The 22,222-nt window shown below is 44.9% G+C and overlaps 2 protein-coding genes across 5 annotated transcripts in view; both read left to right on the forward strand.

Annotated features, from left to right (window-relative positions):
* Positions 1 to 22,222, forward strand: part of LOC307211332 (histone H3.2) — a 193,365-nt gene that overhangs the window by 47,584 nt on the left and 123,559 nt on the right. The gene's annotated exons all lie outside the window — the stretch shown is intronic.
* The window catches only part of HDAC7 (histone deacetylase 7), a 194,053-nt gene continuing 190,402 nt past the window's right edge, over positions 18,572 to 22,222 (forward strand). For 2 of the 4 annotated variants that reach the window (XM_079967813.1, XM_079967814.1), the window contains exons 1-2: positions 18,578 to 18,664; positions 21,070 to 21,294. Coding sequence is in view for 2 of the 4 variants with exons in the window: in XM_079967811.1 (XP_079823937.1) it covers positions 18,646 to 18,664 (19 nt within the window). In the remaining 2 variants the exon portion in view is untranslated. Of the gene's footprint in view, positions 18,665 to 21,069; positions 21,295 to 22,222 lie in introns of all 4 variants that reach the window. The other 2 variants (XM_079967811.1, XM_079967812.1) reach the window with 2 other exon arrangements.

Genomic DNA, 22,222 nt, shown 5'->3' on the forward strand with positions numbered 1-22,222 from the left:
CTCCAAATGCATGGCAGCTTGTGAACTGGGTTCCTCTCTCAAGCTCACCCCCAATAATCTACCACAAGGACTTCAAGTTCCCTCCTCCCCATTTTATTGCTGCAAGAGCAGCTCTGTGAGGTAGGTTGGGCTCAGAAGGAGCAAGTGGCTCAGTGAGCTTCATAGCTAAGTGGGAATTGGAGCCCTTTCCAATGCTCTGGCCACTCTGCCCCAGACTTGCAAAAATGAACGAATGATTAGGGCTCTCTGGCCTTTGCCCACAGATCTTCCCAGCAGCCACAAGTCCTTTTCCTTAGCTATTTTTTATTTTAAGAGTTAGCAACCCTAATTCTAGAGCTCAGCTCACTGGCATAGCCATTGGGGATGGGGATCCTGTGGCTCTCTAGATGTTGTTGGATTACGAGTTCTATCATTCATACCACTGGCAGCCGGGCTGTGGCCAAGGCCTCCTCTTTACTCTGGCTTATGACACCTGGGGGGGGGGGGAGAGAGGTTTTAGGATGCACCTTCTTTCTGTGACTGTAAGTTGTTTTCAACTGTTCTCATCATTGTGCTTTAAAACATCTGCAGGGCCACTCTCTGATTTAAGGCATTTCTTACTTGAAATTAAAGAGCTCAACATTTGTTTGCTTCCCTCTCCCTCCTCCCCCTCCCCAACCCCACCCCTGCTGCCACCTTAAACCTGGACCTTTATTCTCTGGTTGTCTCAAAAATGAGATGTTAAACGGACAAGCCACCTCCTTCTGCAGAAGCAGACTTCAGGTGCCAAAAGCCTGGAGAGAGAGAAGGTGCCAGCAGGAAGGCACTGCACCTGCGAGTGACATGGGAACCGTGGTTTGCCTTTTGATCTGATAAGCACCCACACTGCAGGTGCAGAGCGGGAAAAGTGAGAGGCAGGCTTGGGGTTTTTGCATTTTCTCCCCCATGTAACTGCTTCCTGCCTCATTGCTTTCCTTTAACCCTCACAGCACCAAGCAGGTAAGGGATGTAGGCGGTACACTGCAGGGACTACAGGTCAGGGTTAAAAACGCAAGAACAAAGCTGTTGGAGCAGTTGTGGGGCCATCTAGTCCAGAAGCCTCTTTCCACTCTTGGCTGACCAGATAAAGCCCACAGACAGGGCACAAACGCAAACGGCCCTTCCCAATGCTTTGTCCTCAGCATTTGGTATCAGGTATACTATCTTTGAGCAAGGAAGATCCATTTGGAATAGAATTATCCTCCAGCATTTTGTCCAATTTTTGTTTTATTTTGTTAAAGCCGTCTGGGCTAGAGGTGATCAGAAAATCTTGTGGCAGAAAATTCTACAAGCTAATTATTTATTTAGTTATTTTATTTCTTAAATTTGTACACCGCCCTTCATCTACAACCTCAGGGCAGTTCACAGCATAAAAACAAAAGATAAAATGCAAAGTGCAAATAAGAACTTGTTTGTTTCTTCTTCTGAATCAACTGCATCTTTTGCCAACCTGGTGCCCTCTAGATATTCTGGACTACAACTCTCATCAACTCCAGCCAGCACGGCTGGGGCTGTTTTGCAGGGGGTTGGAAGATGACCCTTTGGGTCCCTTCCAGCTCCACAGTTTCATGACTGGTGAAGCCTGCTCTCCTGCCTATGAAGTCCTGCTGTCAGTGCCAGCATTGGGGGATGGGGGGGAGGCTTTAGGCAAGACACCCTCAGCAGGTCCCATCCATCAGCCTATCCCCTTCTTGCCAGCTGTTGCTGCTCCTCTCCCTCACCACTTCTTGCCAGGTGCAGCCACTGAGCAAGCAGGTCCAGTGGTTAGCTCCCCCCCAGCTGTTGTTTGGTAGCAAGAGTGAGGGGCAAGTGAACAAGAGGTTGCAATGGAGAAGACCAAGTCCAGTGGGCTGAGTCTTCTCAATGGTGCCCCTGCTCAGATATGGGCCCTTGGCAGGTGCCCAACCAGACCAAGCTTTGATGCTGGCCCTGCCTGTTGTTTGCAATGAGAAACATTCCTCTCTATCGACTTTCTCCCCACCATTCATGATTTTGGAGATCTGTTTCACCTCTACCCACTGGCCTGCTTCTTCTTTTCTTCCCAGATTGGGAGATTTGCCAGGGATGCTGTGAGGCAGAAGGGCCTGGCAACGCAATCCTAGGCACGTTTGCTAAGAAATATGTCCCACTAACATCAGGGAAATTTGCCCCTCAGCAAGTAGGTTCAGCATTGCAGCCTTCCTATGTCTATGACCACTGTTTGAGCTTCTGGAATTGGTCAAGTGGTCATCCTAGCCTGAAGCCTTCAGATTCCTTCACCTCTCTTTGTGTGGGTGAGCAAGAATTGCCACTATTTTCCTGGCCCTGTTTCAAAACTTTGTCACGGCTAAAATGGCCGCTGTTTCTTTAATGCGAATAAAGCTGGGTCAGCATGACTCAGCGGCCTGCAGCAGGTTGTATATATAAGTGAGAAATGTTAGTTTGTTGCTGAGGCTGGTGTTTGGGTTGGTTGGTTGGTTAGTGCTGGTGTGTATAGTTATTCAGTCGTGTTTTGCACAAAGACTTTTAAGAATAAAACTCTGCAAGGATATTCTCGTGGACTCTTTTGTGCCGACAAGGGTCCGAGGACCAGGCTGAAGAGACAAAGGGAGGTCAGAACCCTTTCCTTCCTTCTTCTTTTTTTTTTTTTTTTTTTTTTGCTTTTTACAAACACTGACAAACTTTTAATGGCAGCTTGAGACACAGAAATGTAGGAAGCGTGAGAAGCATTTTCCACAACGTAATGGGGTGGCCAGGTTGGTTTCTAGAGCCCACTTTGTGTATTGTTCCATCAGCCTTAGCCACAACCTGGTGTCATCTGCACCAGCTTCTAACTCATTTCCAGACACAATTCAAAGTGCTGGTTCTGACCTTAAAAGCACCAAATGGTTTGGGGACCAGGATGTTTGAAGGAGTCCCTCTTCCCACTGAATCCTGTCCACCCATTGTACTCAACATCAGACCATGCCGAGCAGTGCTTTGCAGTGGAAACCCAAAATCGCTTCCTACCTCTAATTGATTTAGAAGCTACTCCAATTTCGATGACTCAAAATGCTTCAAAAGTAAAGCCTGTAAAGGAGAATACGAAAGATAAACTCTCAGCACAGGAAGATGGTTTGGCACCTGACATGGGGGAGTTCCCCGGTTGTGAGCAGTTACACTTAGTAATTAAGACCCTTCACTGTATTTTTAAAAGGCTGGACGAGGTATCTTCACAATTATCCAATATCCTGCTGAAAATTGAAAAACTTGAATCAACAACACAATCCTCAGTTTGTGAGGTCAAAAACTTACTGCCTCACCCCAATTCAGATAAAATAAAGGAGACTAAAATTAAATATATCTTAAATTCCCAATTGAACAATCAGATATTAACTCTGCAACCCAAGAAAAGTTGCCTTTCTGTTAGGTCGGAAATAGGAAGATGGTCAACGCTAGAAGGGGCTAAAGACTGTTTAAGCAAACTTTTAAAAATTAAGAAACATCAGATTGACCTATATGCTGTGATGCCCCTTCCCCGGCAGACCAACTTCTTGAAGGTGATACTTGCGTTCCACTCTGAAAAGATACCATCTATTATTGTTAGGAGGAAAACGCTTTTGTCCATGGCCGACATCGTAGCAACGAGGGTTTTTACAGACACCAAGATCAAACCCCTTCTAAATAGGTGCCCTAGCGGTGAGGACGTTAGGACAAGAGACTCTGCCTTACCTCAAAATACTGTCAGGCCCCACTGCGATGACTCTGCAGCGTGCCATCCTCGACCAAACTCGATACCCCCTCAAACAGCCATATATGAGGACGAGAATCTGCAGACTGCCCTTGACGAAAGGGAACTTATTGATTCATTCAGAGCCCTCCCTCCAAAAGAACAGTCGGCGATGATGCAAAGATTTGACACGCTTAAATCTCAGCTTTTGCAAGTCCAACATAGAGGGGAAGATACTAACGATGTCTCAAATAATCCCACTTGGGCTCACAGGACAGAAGTGGTTGACCTTCTTCAGCTCAGCCCCACTCTGAAAACAAAAACCATCCGACAAGACTCAAATCTTCAAGTTGTTTCTGCCCCGTGCGCTACATCACAAGACGACCAGGCTCTGCCATCCTCACTGAACCTTCATCTATATTCATCGACCAACATACCTAAGGACGAAATTCTGATTTCCCTGCTTGACCCAAATCCCTCTTTAACTCACTCATCTATGCCAGAGCTAGAATCTTCTCCAGTTTCGACCAGATATAGAAGTAGTCCACAAGTGATGCCCCTGAGAGAGCCTTCCGCAATTCCCGCCCCCGTGATGCCCCCTCAATTACCTTCCTCAAAGGAAACTGCGAATGTTACACCTCGGGACCCGCCGTCGGAAACGATTGAAGACCCGATGGGACGCATCAATAAAATCATCCTAATTGATGATAAAGCTGTGAGAGGGTTTCCTCCGACGGACTTAATTTCTTCCTCCCTGGGTATTTCTCTGTCAAGTTGTACCAAGAATTTCGAAATGAAGAGACTTCCTGTTCAGGGATCTACTTTCAGTGGATCATCCACGGTGTGCCAACAGTCGAACCAAATCGTTAAAAACTTTAATTTGGAGGGCTCCTCACAGTTACCATCTTCGCAAAGTAAAATAACTGACTTTTTTGTTACATCTTCTGTCTCTAACAGAGAGTCTGCCCCCCCTCCGTTTTGACTGTTAAAAGAACAACACAGAAGTCCCCAGCTAGCAGTCCTAAGTTGGAACATTGCTGGCTGGAAAAGGAAAAGATTAGATCCCGAATTTCTGTCCTATATAAACTCTTTTCAGATAATCCTTTTGCAAGAAACATGGGAAGAAGATAAAATAGATATAAATGGCTTTGAACTGATATCACTTCCAGCTATCCCCTCCCAGAAAGGTGGCCGGTCCAGAGGCGGTCTTGCAATCGCCATATCGCTTAAAATGAGAGCTAAACTCTTGCTAGTGCAGACTTTTCCTCCTTTTGCTTTTACTGGTCTGATTTCAAGTGAAAAATTCTCACTATTAATCACCAATGTTTATCTTCCTCCAGGTGGTCTTATATCAGACCTCCATTATAGATGGGATTCTCTGGAAGATCATTTATTGGCATGCTATGCTATGTACCCTAATATTCCATCGATAATGGGTGGTGACTTTAATGCACGTACAGCTGCCAACTGGGATGGGATAATTAAGGCCAAGTGGTGGGTATCTCCCCCCTACCCAAAATCTGATTTAATCTCTTTTACATCAAGAAGATCTAAGGACATCAGAGTGAATGAGGCGGGAGTCCTTCTTTATCAATTGGCCATTCGTATGAATTTGAACATTTTAAATGGCAACTGCCCTCCAGACGTGCCAGGTGAATTCACTCACTTGGGCACATCATCAAATAGTGTCCTAGATTATCTTCTAGTTTCAGAAGACCTATTTTCAAACTTCTTTTATTTCAAAGTAGATAATATACATTCCAGTGACCACCTACCTCTAGCTGCCAAGCTATCGCTTGACTGGCACCCGGTTAGCGGTACACACTCAACTCATGTAGGTTTAAATGCCACAGCTCAAGTAAGAGGCATTAAATGGTCTATGAAACAGGCCCAAAAATATGCAGAATTCTTCCAGAGGAATATCTCCGAATCCCTTATTGTTTCATTGGCGGAGTTGTCTGATCCAAATAAGATACTGGAGTGGTTCTCCCACTTCTCTGCAGATTTAACTAGCTTCTTTACGATGCCGGCTCACCTGGTTAACCGAGACCAACCCAGGTTCGGTGCACCTTGGTTTGATGCCAAATGTAAGCAAGCTAGACTCTCTCTCTGTTGTATCTACAACAGATATAAATCTTCTGGAGCTGAAACTCTCCCCCCAGAGTACTTGCAGGCCAAAATTGCTTACAAACAGGCACAGAAGTCAGCCAAGCACGAGTGGCAGCTAAGACGCTGGCAAGCGCTGATTGCTGCCTCTAAGCCTCGCAGCTCTCGCAGTTTTTGGAATTTAATCAACAAAAGATCGAGGAAATACCCATTGACGGTTATCCCAGCCCCGACATGGGAACAATTTCTAAGAAAATATTTCTCCCAGACAGATATCTGCAACACTCAATCTGATACTCTTTCAAGTCACTTGCCCATATGGCCAGATACTGACCCGGAGGAAATAGTAGATTTAATTGCTAAACTGAAAACTGATAAAGCCCCAGGGCCCGATCTGATCCCGGCGGAAGCTATTAAACAACACCCAACATGGTGGGCTAAAATTCTTGCAAAAATCTTCGATGCAATCAATGCCACGGGCCAGATACCTAGATCATGGAAGGAGTCCATCATAATTCCTATATATAAAAAAGGACCACCAGAGGACCCAGGAAACTATCGTAACATCAGTTTATTATCAATCATCGGGAAAATCTATACTCGCTTCCTGCTAACCAGACTAACCCAATGGGCCGAAGATTCTAATCTGATAGGCCATGAACAGATCGGGTTTAGACCAAATCGTGCTTCTATTGACCATGCTATAATTCTATATCATTTGGCGCGGAAGTATTCTTCCCCTACTCATGGTCTTCTATGTGCCGCTTTTATAGACCTGAAGGCGGCTTTTGACAGTATCTCTAGAGAGCTGTTATGGGAAAAACTGGCAAAGTGGGGCATAGATAAAAGGCTATTGTGGCTTATGATTAAATTACATGAAGGGACGGCCGCTAGGGTGAGGTTAACACCTGAGGGCGATCTCACAAACTCTGTACCAATAAATAAGGGGGTACGACAAGGGTGCATCCTTGCCCCCTATCTTTTTAACCTCTATATTAGTGATATGAGAACGCCCCTAGCTGAGGCCCAAACCTCCATTCATGCACCCAGGCTTGCAGACTATCGCTGCCCCTTATTATTGTACGCTGACGATGCGGTGATCCTCTCTTATTCTCGAATCGGTTTGAGGAGGGCCCTTAAGATTTTTGCGTTATACTGCCAAACAAATTTACTTACTATTAACCATTCCAAATCTAAAGTCCTAATTTTTTCCAGGAGTCGTAAACTGTATAGATGGGAACTCGAGGGGAAGCCAATTGAACAAGTTTACAAATTTCAATATCTAGGAATTTACTTCCAGTATAATACGGGATGGAAAGCGCATATCACATATTTACAAAATAAGGTTAAAGCCCTTATCTATGCTCTATTACGCTTCTTCTTTACTGAGGGGGCTATGCATGTTCCATCCGCCTTAAAAGTTTATAGTACGAAAGTGGTTGCAACTATGGCCTATGCGGTCCCTTTATGGGGCGCCTTTGTAAACCTCTTGCCTCTGGTGACATTGCAAAATCTTTTTCTAAGACGCCTTTTGAAACTACCCTCCTGTGTAAGCAACTCTGCCATTCGCCTAGAACTTAAGATCCCCTCCCTAGAGATTCTGATGTGGAGACATGCCTTTAATTATTGGCTGTCCCTTTGGCATAAATTGCCAAACTACCATCTTATTCAGTGCCTTTGGAGAGATGAATTCACCAACCCATGGGCAACAAAAATCCATTCCAAACTGTTGTCTTATGGAATCTCTCCTTCCGATATACTTAATTTAGATCTAATTACAGCTAAAAAGGTCATCAAACAAAGATTGGAGGAGGTAGATTTGCAACAAAATCTTACTACAGGTGGAGGTACATGTTCCCCGATAAATCAGGGCATTACATCTATGTCCCAGATACCTCAATATCTGTCTACTTTATCGGCTGCGTCGCATAGATTCGCATTTGTTAGAGCCAGATTTAATGTGTTCCCCTCAAATGTTCTGAGCAATAGATTTTCTAATGGTAAAACCTCAGTTTTATGCGCATGTGACAACAAATCAATAGAATCCCTCTATCATATCTTGTTTAATTGCCCCTTATACATTGTTCCCCGATCAAGTATCCTGAGTTCAATCATTCTGGAAATTGCTGCTAAACCACCTGAATTACATCTAGCTTATCTACTCCAGGACATTGACTCTTATAGAACATTACAGGTTGCTAGATTCCTGATTTCAGTTCTTTCATATAAAAGACTTCATGGAATGCTGCATGACTATTAAAAATCCAGTAAACTCTATGCACCATCTTGATCTTCAAGGCCATAACACGGTATATTTAGAGATTGTAAATAATGTGAAAGAGATTATGCGTTGAAATATTTTAGTTGATATTTTAGATTGTAAAATGCTATTTTATCTATTGATTTGTTTTACCTTGTGGGCTTATAGCCGAATAAAGTATTATCTTCAGAGGCTCTACTATGCATCCCACCACCACCAGATGAATGATGGGCTGGGACCCGAGACAGGTTTTTTCTTTTGCGGCACCAAAGTTACAGAACTTCCTCTGCACAGAGGCTTGGTTGGTGAGTTGTGAAGGCTGAATAACTTCTAGTGGTTTCATGTAGATGTTAAACAATATGAAAATAGGGGAAGATCTCAGAATTTGTGGCCCTCCAGATTTTTTTTTTTTTTGGGGGGGGGCGCTTCCAACTCCTATCAGCCCCAGCCAGCATTGCTAATGGTCAGGGATGATTGGAGTTGTAGTCCAACAACATTTGGAGGACTCCAGATTCCCCATCCCAGCCATCGGACAGTGGGGGGCAGTCTCCTGGTGACTATGGCTCTGCAGTAACCATTCAAACAACTCCCCAGGTTTCCCTCTTCATCTGCACACAGACACGGTCACCTTGCACATGTCAGTGCACAACTCAGAAGATTTTGTGGGTTGTTTTATTTGTTGGGGGCAGTCAAAAAGGCAGCAGCACAGGGAAAGCAGAAGCTGAATAAGAGAGAAAGAAAAGTCATTGAGAAGAAACACACTCAAAATACGCTGGGTACTTATGAAATGGTGGGGTAGAAAAGATACAGATGAGAAGCACTGGGCAAAATAGAGGTGCCAACTAATTGGCGGGGGAGGGGAGGCACTGAACTAACCAGGCTTGTTCCTGTACCTTTAAACAGCCACTTAAGATGTACAGACATCAGCAGGGGACCATTGCAGATTTCCCCCTGCTGATATCTGCTTGCTTAGCTGCGGCTAAATGCCCAGCTGCAGCAACAGGTAGAAAAGTTGGCAACCCTAACTCGAAACGAATGCTTCACAATATGCCATGGGTAAGACTAGCTGTTGTACTATTCACCAGTAGAAATCCAATGAGGGAGATCTATTGCTCTGCCCTGGCCCATTTCCCAAGGCATACTTAAAAGAAAAAGAAAATTTCTGGAACTCTGGTATGGCCTTTATGAAACACACCCAAGCACACACTGTGGGAAACCATTTTTCCTTTGGGCTCTGTGGGGTGGGGGTGAGCATGGTTGTAATGCAAGGGTGGAGAGAATGAAGCCATCAGAGCCAGGCTGCCTCTCCCTGCTGAGTCTCTGTTTAGTTTGCAAAAGTCCATCCATTTCCAGCTTAGTGTGATTTCATAGAATTATAGAACTGTAGTGTTGGAAGCCCCCCTTTTAGCATCAGGGTGTGGAGGCTCTGGCTGGCTCTCCCCTAAATCCCTAGGTGGAATCCTAATAAAGTCTCTTATTTTCATTTTAATTTTTTTAAAGCATCTGTGGACCGCTGTCTATTTCCCGAAGTCTGCTGGGCTTTCCCTATAGGTTGCATTTCTTCCCTCCCCTTTAGCAGCTGTTCCTCATTCAACCCCCCCTTCCTGTTTTGTTGGAATATTTGAATCTCCCCTCCAGGGGCTGCGACAGGAAAGGGGAGCAAACAGCTGCACATGTTCTTCGCAGCCTCCTCCTCATGCCCCTCTTTTTTTCCTATTTGGAGCGGCTATAAATAGCTCCAGGCAGACTGAAAAATCATGGATTGTAACTGGAGTTACTAGTCATAAAATGGAGATCAGCTGTTGCTGCCACACATTACAGCTGCTTCGGAGCCAAGCTGTGTTTTGGCAGAGGGTGCCGAGAGGTGCCAGGCAAATGCATTCTTGTGCCCCATAGAGCACATTGTTACAGAAAATAGGAGGGAGGAAAGTAACCAGGGGCAATAACATCAGCTGCAAACTTCTCAGATATGAAATAAGGCAGTTTACTTCAGTGTAAGCCACCCACACTGAAATCAGCAGGCTATGTTTTATTGATTTGATTTCTGTACCGCTGTAACACCCTGCTTGTGGTTAACGCTTAGCTGGAATGAAATATTCAACGCAGCAATAGAGAAATTAAAATAATAATTTATTTGTCAGACAAATAAATGAGAGGCACAGTGGTATATGGTTACCAAGCTCTGGCCTGGCCTCTTGCCATTCTGGCCAGCACTTATATTTCCTTAATCCAGCCCCCTTCCTCCTCCTGTGGCTGCCTCTGTCCAATCAGCCTGGTTGAAATTCCTATTGGCTGTTTGCTAGAACCAATCACAAAAGATACACCCATTTCCTCTTGTCCTTTTATGGGAAACAAAAAGCTATATATTCTTCTATCTGTAAATGACAAATAAGTAGTAATATATCTTACATGTGTCTCAACAAGGAACCTTAATTACCAGCTCACCTCGCCCTATTGCCCTCCAAAACAAATGGTTAATCTTAAATTTTTATCTTAAACAGATGTCAAGGATCATCATTGAAAGATCTCCTTCCTTTGGAGGTCTCTAAACAAAAGCTCTAATGATGTTTCCTGCTTGGCAGGGGGGCTGGGCTGGTGGCTGATGGCCCCTGTGATCTCTTCCAACTATATGAAATAAGAATCTAGCATAAGGATTTAACATTTCTTAGTTTCTAATTCCTTTGCATAATTACATTTAAGCCAATATATTTAATACATAACATAAATAACATTTTAAAAGGAAAAGAAATCTTAAAAGGATCTCAGTTTAAGAAAGTAACAACTTTAGAAAAAGACTTCCCAAAATACTCTCTTCCTTTCTGCCAGCTAGAAGCTTTTCCATTGCTCTTGACCTTTGAACCTTAGGAAAATATGGCTCAAGTTTAACGGGAGGCACATGGTTTTATTTTACTATTTACCCACTCTTAATTATGTTTATCTCTGCTTTTTTATCTTCTGTAATATGTAGGGTCAGTGTCCTCGCTCTCAGCCTGTAATTCCCTTTTTACGACTTTGAGAATTGTTTTCTGCTATAAATCAGGGGGGCCCCTTGTCTAGGAATAAAAACATCTTGCCAAGGTTTTTAGGCAGCTGGTCTTCTGCCTAGCATGAACATTTGAAAATCTTTAAGCTCATTTTAAGATACAGGCCCTGATCAAGTCTCAATAAAAATGCAGGCTATGATTAGATGCCTCACCACTGCTTGTCATCTGTGATCCCAGGGCGGTTTACAAATACAGTTGCTTATTTAATTAACAGATTAAAGCCAAACAACAGAGGAACATTCATCAATTGCAACTGGCCAGAGCAAATCAACCACACCAAAAAACAGGCACACAGTAGAAAGCTGTGCCACTGCGGGGGGAGGGGGGGCAGATGGGATCATGGCCCCAGGTGCAAAATTCTGAAGGGGTACAACCACAAAAGCATTGGCTTCCACGTCTTGCCCCAGGGAAGGTGGCAGAGCAGCCCGTTGGGTATCTGCTGCTGCCGCCCAGGCATGTGCTGGCAGACCCTTGTCCCCGGTTCCCTGTCTTTCACTGTCTGCTGCTGGCCTGCTGTCGGGGGTTCCAGGCCACACCAAGGCTGGTCCCCTTGCAAAATGGCCACCTGGTCAGTGCTTGCTCACTCTGTGCTTGACACACCAAGCTCTCCAGATGGCAGCAGGAGCAGCCCAGGCCTACGGTGGCCAGGCCCACGGTGACCCCAGTCCTTTCCATGGATGTCAGGGGGTTCATTTGCCAAGGGCTGCATTGGCTGGCTGGGCTCCCCACTGTGGGCAGGTGGCACAGCATGTCCCCGCTTGGCTCTGGAGGGAGGGTGGTCTTGTGGCAGCAGTTTGCCTGCCCCAGGTGCCTGCAACCCATGCCATGCCACTGTGCCAGTGTCATGGCAGGAAGAAACACTCTGAAGAAAAGTGCATCTCATGAAGTGCACTTGAGTCCATGAGAGCTTATGCTGCAGTAACATGTGCTATTCTTTAAGTTGATGTTCATGCATGCAAGTTTTTTCGCAACATCCACAAAATGCCAACTGACAACTCCTCATTTAACCCTGATAATCCTAATCACCATCATTATCATTTGTAGTTTAACTTCTTAGTTGCTTGATCTCCAAGCATACGCATGGGTGAAAGCATGTTATAATATAAACACATTTACATGAAAACATGTCCAGTTCCTAAGAGATGCACAAAGCAACCCTCAACAATAGCAGCAAGAGCTTTGTTTTTCTCCAAGTGAGTGGGCCTTTCTTACACATCAGATTTTCCACAGAAATGGTGCATTCTGGATTAAATCATAAAATAATACGGGGTGTCATTTTGATGAGGACTGTTCCGTGTGGGTATTGTGTAAAATTTGCCATGAATGAGCAGTGCGGGGTCCACAATAAACTGCCTTGTAGAAGTACGGTACGTTGGAGACATAGTGGAAGGACAGGGGTGGCAGATTGGGCACGCTGCAGGCCCCGCGGTGAGTGCTGCCTGGCATTTTGTCACCCCCCTCAGTGGTGACACATGGGGCAGCCCGCCCAGAAGGGAAAGTTGCCCTCAGTCTGAAAAAGGCTCCCGCCCCCATCCTTGATGAATCAGTAAGTCCTGATTTTGACCAGAGAGGGGCAAGGAGTTTAGAGGGCACAAATGCTTATTTCTGAAGCCATTTTGCTTCTGGTGAGTTACTGTAGAAGGAAATGAAAAAAGAAGATATTAAAGATGGTCCTTTCTAAGAATGGCAGCTGGTTTTGCTTTATGGTGGTTTCTTTTGTTGTCTGTTACACATCCCTTACCTTTTTCCCAGGGTAGAACTCAAAGTACCATACAGAGAATTCCTGACCCATCCTCACGGACCAGATGCAGCCCTGCTAAGCTTCAGCAAAGGGGCTGCTTAATATATCTTCATACCAGCCCCTGGGACCTATTAGAACTTAACCTGTTGTGTCACAATGCTCTAGTTCTGCATCAACCACCACGTCCACTGCTTCACCTCATTGGCTGCTGAAACATCCCAAGAAGAAAGTTCTAGCAGACACTACAGAAGAGGAGCTGGATGTGTGATGTCATGCTTTGCATATGAGTAAACTTGTGCACCAAGTTTACTCACATGAGTTTGGATTCTAAAAACGGCATCTGTGCTGAGGTTTTGGTGATAGGTAAACTGATTTATACTTAGTTGGTCAAAGGTAGACAAAAACAAATATTTTAAGCGGTTGACAGCTTAAATCACCAAATCTATCCAAATGAGATAGATTTGCATACTTTTATAAGGTCTTAGAATTGCTTCCTCCCATCCCCTTGAGAAAGAACTTGGTAGTGCAGTGTGTATATCTGTTCTTACCTTCCAGCCAACTGTCTCTCTTAGACTCTAGGAGTGTACATTTCTTGCCCTTGATTGTTCATCCCCAATAATACTGTGTGAGGTCCAACTGAGACATGGCTCTTTGGCTGGAGATGATACAGAGCCTTGCTCACTGCCTGCCATCTGCAGCCCCTGGTGCCAGAACCCAAAACAAGAACTTCATTTCTGTCAGATTGGGTCAAACTCTTTACCATCTTGCCCTGTCTCCAGTTTCCTGTGACCAAGAACCAACCCCAGATGCAGGGTGGAGAAGCCATGTGATGCACTAATCCGCTGTGAATCAATCTGACGTTTTTCCAGCCACAGGTAGCCTGCTTTGCTTGGCTGCTCCAGCACTAGCTGGCTCCCCTGGAGTTGTTATCATCCCTTCTTTCAGTTACCATAGTGTGTCCAGATGATGTCGCTGCCAAGCCATTGTATTCCAGTGTTTTTCTCATTGCCCTTCCAGCTTTATTTATTTAAAGACCTAGTTTGTGGTGATTGTTCTGGCTTTGAATGCACTTGCAATGCCAGCCTTTCACATGTGAGCTGGTAAAGAGCTATTGCCTTAGTTGGCCACTGCAAAAACAAAGTGTGAATTTGTAGACAGGACAAGGCCTTTTGGGTGGTAGACTGGTGGCTCCTGTTGCAGCTGAGAACATGACCGGTGATATTTGCTCTGCATCTATAGATCTATCTCCTTACGAATCTGCCTATTTTTTGTTGTTTTTGTTTTAAAAAGTCATCTAGGCTAGTGACCTTTCTCACATCTTTTGGTAGAAGAATGATAAGGTAACACTTGTTGGGGGTGGGGGGAGGGTAAGAGCATCCCATTGTCTGTCCTGAACCAAACAAAACGCAGTGGCTCTTGATAAGGGAACCTCCCTGGGGTGGAAGGCGATATGCAGCTTCTTCCATGCGGTATTCATGGGGGACGCTCAAAGCTTCATTCATCAGCACAAAGTAGCCTGCGCTGGGGGGCGGAGTGGAAAGGCGGGGGAGGGGAGATTGTGGGCTCCATATTTAGCACTGCAGCTTCTGTTCTGTGCCTGATTGAATAGGCTTTTCTCCAATGCCCTTTTCCCATGAGAAGATCCAATGACCTGTCTGGGGTGGGGGAAGGGAATGCCAAAGGCCTTGCTCTGCAGTACCAGGCCTCTTCACAGGAGTGACACCAGAAGTCGCAATGGCTTCTACAGCTAATAGCGATGACTGATAAAAGCAACCCTGTTTGGTCAGAGGTGGGATGCCAGTTACTGGGCAGAAAAGCCATAAGAAAGGACCTTGGCCTTCAAACTGTGCACCACGGCGAGTTGCCATTTTACATTTCCCACCATGTTCCAGAGTGCCTGGCACAGCATCCCTTTGGGACACCATAGGGAATTTAAAATGTTGTTTGGCTGGACACTGCATGGAGGGCACAGCACCCACCTGAGGAGTAGCAGGCCCTGTGGTTAAGTCTGCTGCAAGAGGGACCCACAGGAGGGGGCTTCCATGGAGGAAGCTATGGGCAAAGGCATTTTGGGTGGTGATTCCCCATTGGTGGAACTCTCTTCCTAAAGAGGCTGGCCTGGTGCTCAGCCTCCTGTCTCCTCAGCAACAGGTAAATATGTTTTTATTTGCCCTGCCCTTTTAACATTTTAATTTCAAATCTGACATTGGATTTCTTTAATTCTACTGACCCCTTTCATACGATTGCAAGAGCAGAGTTTTAGCTATCTTTGTAAGCTGTCCTGGCAGTAGCATAGGGAGCCGGGGCAGTCTGTTGGGTTCCATGGGGGTCTGTAGGGTGGCATGGTAATCCCTAATGTGGCAACTTTGATTTCCTTTTTAAAAAAAAGCTCAAAAACTTTGATTTCCCAAGAAAAGCTCAAGAACTTTGGTCCCTGCCCCTCTGCAGCTATGCAGCTGCTGTGTCCTGGGAGATTTGTTGTAAATTGGAAGGGAGGATACTAAATATTTCTCACTCACAAATGATAGAATAAACAAATTAACTAATTGCAATACTTATTCTAGTTTCATTTCCTATATTATGTGATATAATGCTGGGTCCTGCAAATGCTTTAAAGCCAGACTGGGGAACCTCCAGACATTTAGATGTTGCTTGATGCTCATCTTTGTTGTCATCCATCTGTCTCAGGAGTCCATGGAGGAACTCCTGTGTGCCATTGGGGGTGAAGTCAAGCTGTTGGACGGCTGCAGTGCCTGCTGTGGCTGTAGAGACCAATACGGGAGAGGCATATTTTAGTGCAGCTGATGCAGATGAAGGCATCCAATTGTGCTGCTGCAGATGCACCAGGGCCTTTCTTCTCTCTGCACTCATCCCAGCAGTCATTGCTCCTCTAGTTACTGCTATGAATGCACAACCTGACTGTCTGTCTCCAGGCACTGTGGTCCTCTGCAAGAGATTCCTATATGGCAGGGTTAATGTTGCCAGCCTTGCACGCCTTGTTTATAATGCAGAGTTGGTCTGCCTGAAGCCAGCTCCCTGTAGAACATGTCCTTTGGGGTCCTGTCATCTTCCATTCTGTGGACATGACCAAGCCAGTGCAGATGTTGCAGAGAAAGGAGTCTGAACATGCTGGGATCACCTGCTGACCATTAGCTATGCTGGCTTGGGAGTTGGAATCCAACAACATCTGGAAGACCCATTTTCTTCATCCTTATTTTAACCCTCCCTCTTTCTCCCCCCCTCTCCTTCTCTCTCACACATATACACATCATATACTTTTTCTTATTATTATTTGTAGCTGGTGCTGATTTTAATAAGTATAATCCTATAGACAAGGCAGGCATCTGGTCTAGATAGTTCCACTAACAGATGTCATATAAGTGAATATAATGCCAGCTATATTCTGGCTTAAACTGGAATTTATTTTTAAGTTATTCAGAAGGCAGTAACATCATGTTTTCCTCATCTATTAAATCCAGTAATACACGTATTCTAGCTTCCACACAGCCCTTCCAAATCACCAGCTTATTCCCAACACACATTATTGGGTCATCACAAATATTCCAAAACAAATGTGCAAGAGGACCAAATGTTTGCATTGCATGATGAGATCTGCCAGTCTTGTCTGCCTGCAGAGATTGTACATGGTAAACTGTTGTTGTTGCTGTGTTTCCAGATACCATATGACGTATGACGTTTCTAACTGAATCCATCCTAGGGCCCAAAATTATGTTGCTCTAACAGAGGCTTCCCCAACCTGGTGCCTCCAGATCTAGTTGGGATACAACTCATACCTTTCCTGGCCATATTTGTCAGGGCTGATGGGAGCTGAAGTCTGACCATTTCTGCAGGGCTCCGGGCTGGAGATGGTTCCTTCAATGGTCACATCTGCACCACATGCAGTGCGCATTTAAAGCATGTGAATCCCAGAAACTATAACTTACCCCTCACAGAGATACAATTGCCACCAGCCTTAACAAACTATAGTTCCCAGGATTATTTGGGGGAAGCCACTGTGTGCTTTAAATGGGCATTGAATATGCTTTAGATGGCTGCGTAGGCTCAGTGATAAGAAATGCCAAGCCATAGACACATAAATTAGGAAGCCCTTTGGGGTTGGCTGCTGTAGCAGAGAGAGCAGTATCAGATCTTCTTTAGTCCTCAAATCTCTTTACAAAAATCCTGGGGAATTGTATTTTGGCGAGAGTGGATGCTGAAAATTTTCTGTTATTGATGTCCCACAGAACTGCAGTTCCCAGAATTATCTGGGAAATGGGATTGGCTGAAGCAGTTCAAGTCTGTTGTGCGTAGAGAAGCCAAAGAACACAAAGGTAGTTTGTTTTTGTAGAGGCAAAAAGAATTCCAAAATATCACCTGCATGTTTTTACTAAACTTTATTCTGTAAGAATGTAGGATGTGAAGAGTGTTGCCCTCTACCAATCTTAAAAGATGTGTGCAAAAAGCACAGTTGTGAAAATGCCACGTCACACCCAGACTTAGTTAAGATATTATTATTTCAGCCAGAAGTCGCAGGAACTCAGGTCTGGCCCCTCTCAGGTGGACGCCATTGCCACTATAAGAGTGCAAGGGTTCATGCTGAGTTCTGGCACCATTTCCCCCCTAGAAAAATAGCACTGATTGTTGTTGTTGTTATTATTATTACTACTACTACTAATAATAATAATAACATGGCACTTGTTATCCAAAGATCTCCAAGCGAAAACACATTTAAAAACAAAACATACATTATGCCACCAGAAAGAATACAAAACACCCCACAAATACACAAACACACAAAATAATCATTTGCACTCTGCACCTAAATTCAGAAGAGTTCACCCAGGGACAGAGAAGCTGTTGACAAAAATCGCTCTGAGATTTTGAAGTTTGGTGGTGGGGACCTGCCTGGACCACAAACGTGTCCTTTGCACAAGTTTGGACTGGGCAGGGGTCTGTCTTGATGGGTTGTGCCACTTGGGAATCCTTTTTTCTTTCTCCTTCAACATATGTGTATGTGTTTTATTAGCTATAAACTCTCTCGGATTCCATGTACCACATTGGTAACATTACGGTAACACATTGCTAACTTTTGACTCACAAGATCTTGGAAGGATGGAAGTCGGGGAGAGAGAGAGAAAGAGAGACAGGAGGAGGGTGTGTCTGAAAAATGCTGTTCAGATTCTAATGCTCTCTTTCTCTTTCTCATTCCCCACGTCGCGGTTCTTAAAGAAACTATACCTCATTTTATTATTTTCACATTTATTTTTTTAGAAAGCGGAGTGGACTGTTGCATTGTTGTTCTCTGCCTTGTGTGTGACACGGTGCTTTTGAGAGGACATCTGCTGCCAAGGGAGGGGACCACAGCAGCTTGGCTAACTTTTTTCTCTTCTGCAGGATCTCTCTCTCTCTCTCTCTCTCTCTCTCTCTCTCTCTCTCTCTCTCTCTCTCTCTCTCTCTTTTTCTCTCCGCCCCTTGTTCCCAGGGTAGAGTTGGCTTGCTGGTCTTTCTGAGTCTGATAAAGCATTTCCTTCCATTGTCATTCTATACGGCCTCTGGGCCTTTCTTTTTCCCAGCCCCTCCCCTTCTGCCTGCCTGCTCGTCTCTCCCTCTCTCTCTCTCATTCTCTGTGAACCTCGGTAAATCTTGTGGTTTAAGAAAACTGCCTCCTTCTTAAAAAGGAAAGAGAGAGAGAGAGAGAGAGAGAGAGAGAGAGAGAGAGAGAGAGAGAGAGAAGTTATCTTCGAACGATGAGACGTTGCCTTCGAGGATTTTACTGAAAGCGCCCTGGATGCATGGACTCCACAGGGGTGAGTCGTTGCAGCTCACACAGGTTGCTTTATTTGCCTAAGAGAAGAAAATGGGAACAGGCAGCCTTGCGGGTAGCTGGCTGCTCTTGATGTTTTCTGTGCGTCTTGTGACTTCCTACTTTCTCACATTAGGCAGACAGATGCACTCAAAGAGTTGGTGGTGGAAACCACTAGCTGGTAAGCATGGCCTGACACTATGCTGCCCCTTGAACGTGGTGGGAGAGAAAGAACTCTGTGGCCTGGCTCCTGTGACAGGCCTGGCCATGCCATAGCTGCCTTCCGACGCATGCCTTCGCAGCCAGACTCTGGATTTATGGATGTACATTCTTAAAACAAGTCAGCAGCGATTTCAGTCCCCAGAATGGATAAAATGGGCAAGGCACCGAATTGTCTAGGTTGTATTAACTGTTTGTTCAGCTAGCTTTTCTAGTCAGCATTGTCTGTTGTGGTAAATTGGCAGAGTTCTGAGTTACACAGAATGCTACTATTGGGAAGCATGGAAATAGAGTTAAATGCTTGGTGTTGTAACTGTTCCTTGAAGCACTGAATGCATTGCCCATTCTACCTGACTGAAAAGAAAGAGTTGCATGTGAAACGGTCCACGCCTTTAGGGTGAGTCTGGCAAATCTGTGGCCCTCCAGATGGTGCTGGACTACAACTTGCTGGGACTGATGGGAGTTGAAGGTTCTCCCACTCTGCTTTAGTGAGCCAGCCTCTTTTGTGCTTTACCCCTCTTTCAGTGGCACCCCAGCCTGCACAGGCAATGTGCTGCTGTTTTCCTCCTGGCCTTCTCTTCTTGCCCATCCTGAGTATGAGCTGGAATGCTGTTGCAATGAGGATATCCTTCTGGAGACAAGGTGCAATCCTATCTAGAATTTTAAAGGGGATGATAACAAGGAAGGGAACTTTCAGGAGAGATCTTCAGGCTGGATGAAGGCAGGAAGTTAATAACTTTTAAGTATGATCAATATGTAGCCTGGCCCAGAGGCAGCTGAGGCGCAGCAGCAGGTGGGTTTGTCTAATGGGCAGGTGGATGGAGGCAGCGGGTGAGGAGCCTGTTGGAGGCAGGCTCTGTTTGCCCTCCACATGGGCTCCACACATGCCCCTGGCACATGCCCCTAACCCAGCTGCCTAGTCCATTGGGGGGCCGCAATACTTGCCCCACCCAGGCACTAGCAAACTACGCTGCACCACTGGCAGTAAGTCCAGCTAGGGTTGCAATCTATCCATTGAGTTCAAGGGGGCTTACTCACAAGAAACTGGGTGTACAATTGCCGCCTAATAGATCCAGAGCAGATTACTTTTTCCTCAGTGATGTGCTGTTTGCTCACTTTTGTTACCAGCTTCCTTCAAGAGCTTCTCATAGTTATTTGTTGCAATTGGCATGCATTGGGTTCAGGGTGTGATGTTTGGTACACGGGTTTCAGACAGTGAGGCAAAAGCAGCAAAGCAGGGAGACTGAGGAAGCACAAGGAGTTTTGTGAGTGGAACGAATTCTTAGGTTGCTTAGAAGCATGACTGTGTAAAAAAAAAAAAGAGGAAAGGCATACATATTTACATTTCTGAGAGCGAGAGAGGAAGCATGGTTTGATGAGAACAATAAAGTTGCATCTGCACTGGCCAATTTAGCCAGTTCTGCTCTGGACTCGGCATTTGTGAGTTGTACTAAAATAGACACACAGGTTAGGCCCCCGCAGAATGGAGGCAGGCAAATGTTGTCCCCATCTTCAAAAAAAAAAAAAAAAAAAAAAAAGACGGGGAGAAGACCCAGGTAACTACTGACATCGATACCAGGGAAGAACAGAGGGGGCTCTGAATCTGAATTCCATTTCTGAACATTTGAAAATGTTGTTCAAAAAATGGGTTGTTTTTTTTAAATCAAATATTGTTGGTTAATAAAATATTCAACAACACTTTAGAAATCCAGTACTTTATATATTTTACTTTTGAAAACATTTGAGTATTTTATATTTTTTTTTAAAAAAATAAAATATTGTAGATTTACATGGAAAATCTATTATATATTCAGTTGAAAAACTCTCAGTGATCACAGCAGCATGAATGTTCAAAAGTACCAAGATGGAAATGAGAATTAGGTGAACATAAATGGTTGTTTATTTGTTCCTAAAACTGATTGAAGCGTTGCTGGAGGATTTCCCCCCATTTATTCCAGGTGTGCAAGCACTGCACGGGGTGAATGTGGAAGAGCTTGTAGCAAGTGGCAATTTACTCCCGCGTGCATGCAGCCACTCAGGACCTCTCCCTTTCTGATGCAGTCATCATGATTTAGGCTCACAGTAATACCAGGGCAGTTATTCCTGATCCCACTTTCAATACTGTTTGTGCACCTGTTCTATAGCTTCCTGCTGAATTCCTCTCTCTCTTTTATATCCCAGATGTTCCAGGTTTATTTTTCTGCCCACTTTTGTTGTGCTGTAGCACAAGTGTGTCCCTCTAGATGACAATAATGCTGCAACATTGGGAAAGCATCTCTGAGCAGCTAATAAAGCAGAACAATGTGTCCAGTACGGATCCTTTGCCGATGCAGTGCGATTGCATCAGTGGCATGTTGTAGCAAAAAACACCAGTCTGGAGAGGCACACCTGCTCAGAGTGGGCAGAGCAGCAATGGTAAATGTTGCCTTTTTGTCATTCCTACACACATTCACACATCCCTCTCTATGACATGTCCAGGCAAGCAGGATATTATTATTGGAGACCAATGACGCATTCCAACCAGGCAAAAATATTCCACGATGGTGTGAGGCAGGGCAGGTAGAGCTGGAAAGATGGTGTGGTCTTGACAGAGTAGAGGGACTTGGAGGGGTGCATGTGGCCTCAGCCCAGAGGTTCCTTATCCCTATCCTGCTGCATGGAATAGGTTTTCTTGCAGCTTGACTGTTTTTATAAATGCCGTTTGAAGTCCAGTCCTATCTGTATGTTCTCAGAAGCCTCACTCTGCAGTGCAGTCCTGCACAACTCACTCAGAAACGCATCCCATTGCATTCAATGGGACTTGCTTCCAAATAAACCTTAAGTTGAAATCATGTTAATTTCCCTGTAGGGAACATTTGACTAGAATCACACTGCTAAACTCATCAAACTGTACATGGGACTGTGACCTAAATCATGGCTGACTCTTCATATTGCTTCATTTCTAGTTTTCTCAGGCTAAGGATTGCCTTGTGACTTGTGAGATACCCTGCAACCTGGGGGCAACGAGGCAAGAAGCCTGTGGCAACCAGTCGCTTTCCCTGCTAATGGAAAGGCCATAGCTCAGTGGTAGACCAAGCTCATTTTCTCCTGCTCTGGAGGGGAGGACCAATGGCTTCAAGTAACAAGAGAGGAGATTTCAGCTAACCATCAGGAATAACTTTCTGACAGTAAGAGCAGTTTGACAGTGGAATGGACTCCCTCAAGAGGTGGTGTACTCTCTTCCCTTGGAGGTTCTTAAGCAGATGTTGGATGGCCATCTGTTATGGATGAATCTCTAGTTGAGATTCCTGCTTGCAGGGGGTTAGAGTAGATGACCCTTTCAGCTCCAGAGTGCCATGATTCT

Source organism: Podarcis cretensis (genome assembly GCF_951804945.1).
Source record: "Podarcis cretensis genome assembly, chromosome: 2".
Classification (NCBI taxonomy): Eukaryota; Metazoa; Chordata; class Lepidosauria; order Squamata; family Lacertidae; genus Podarcis; species Podarcis cretensis.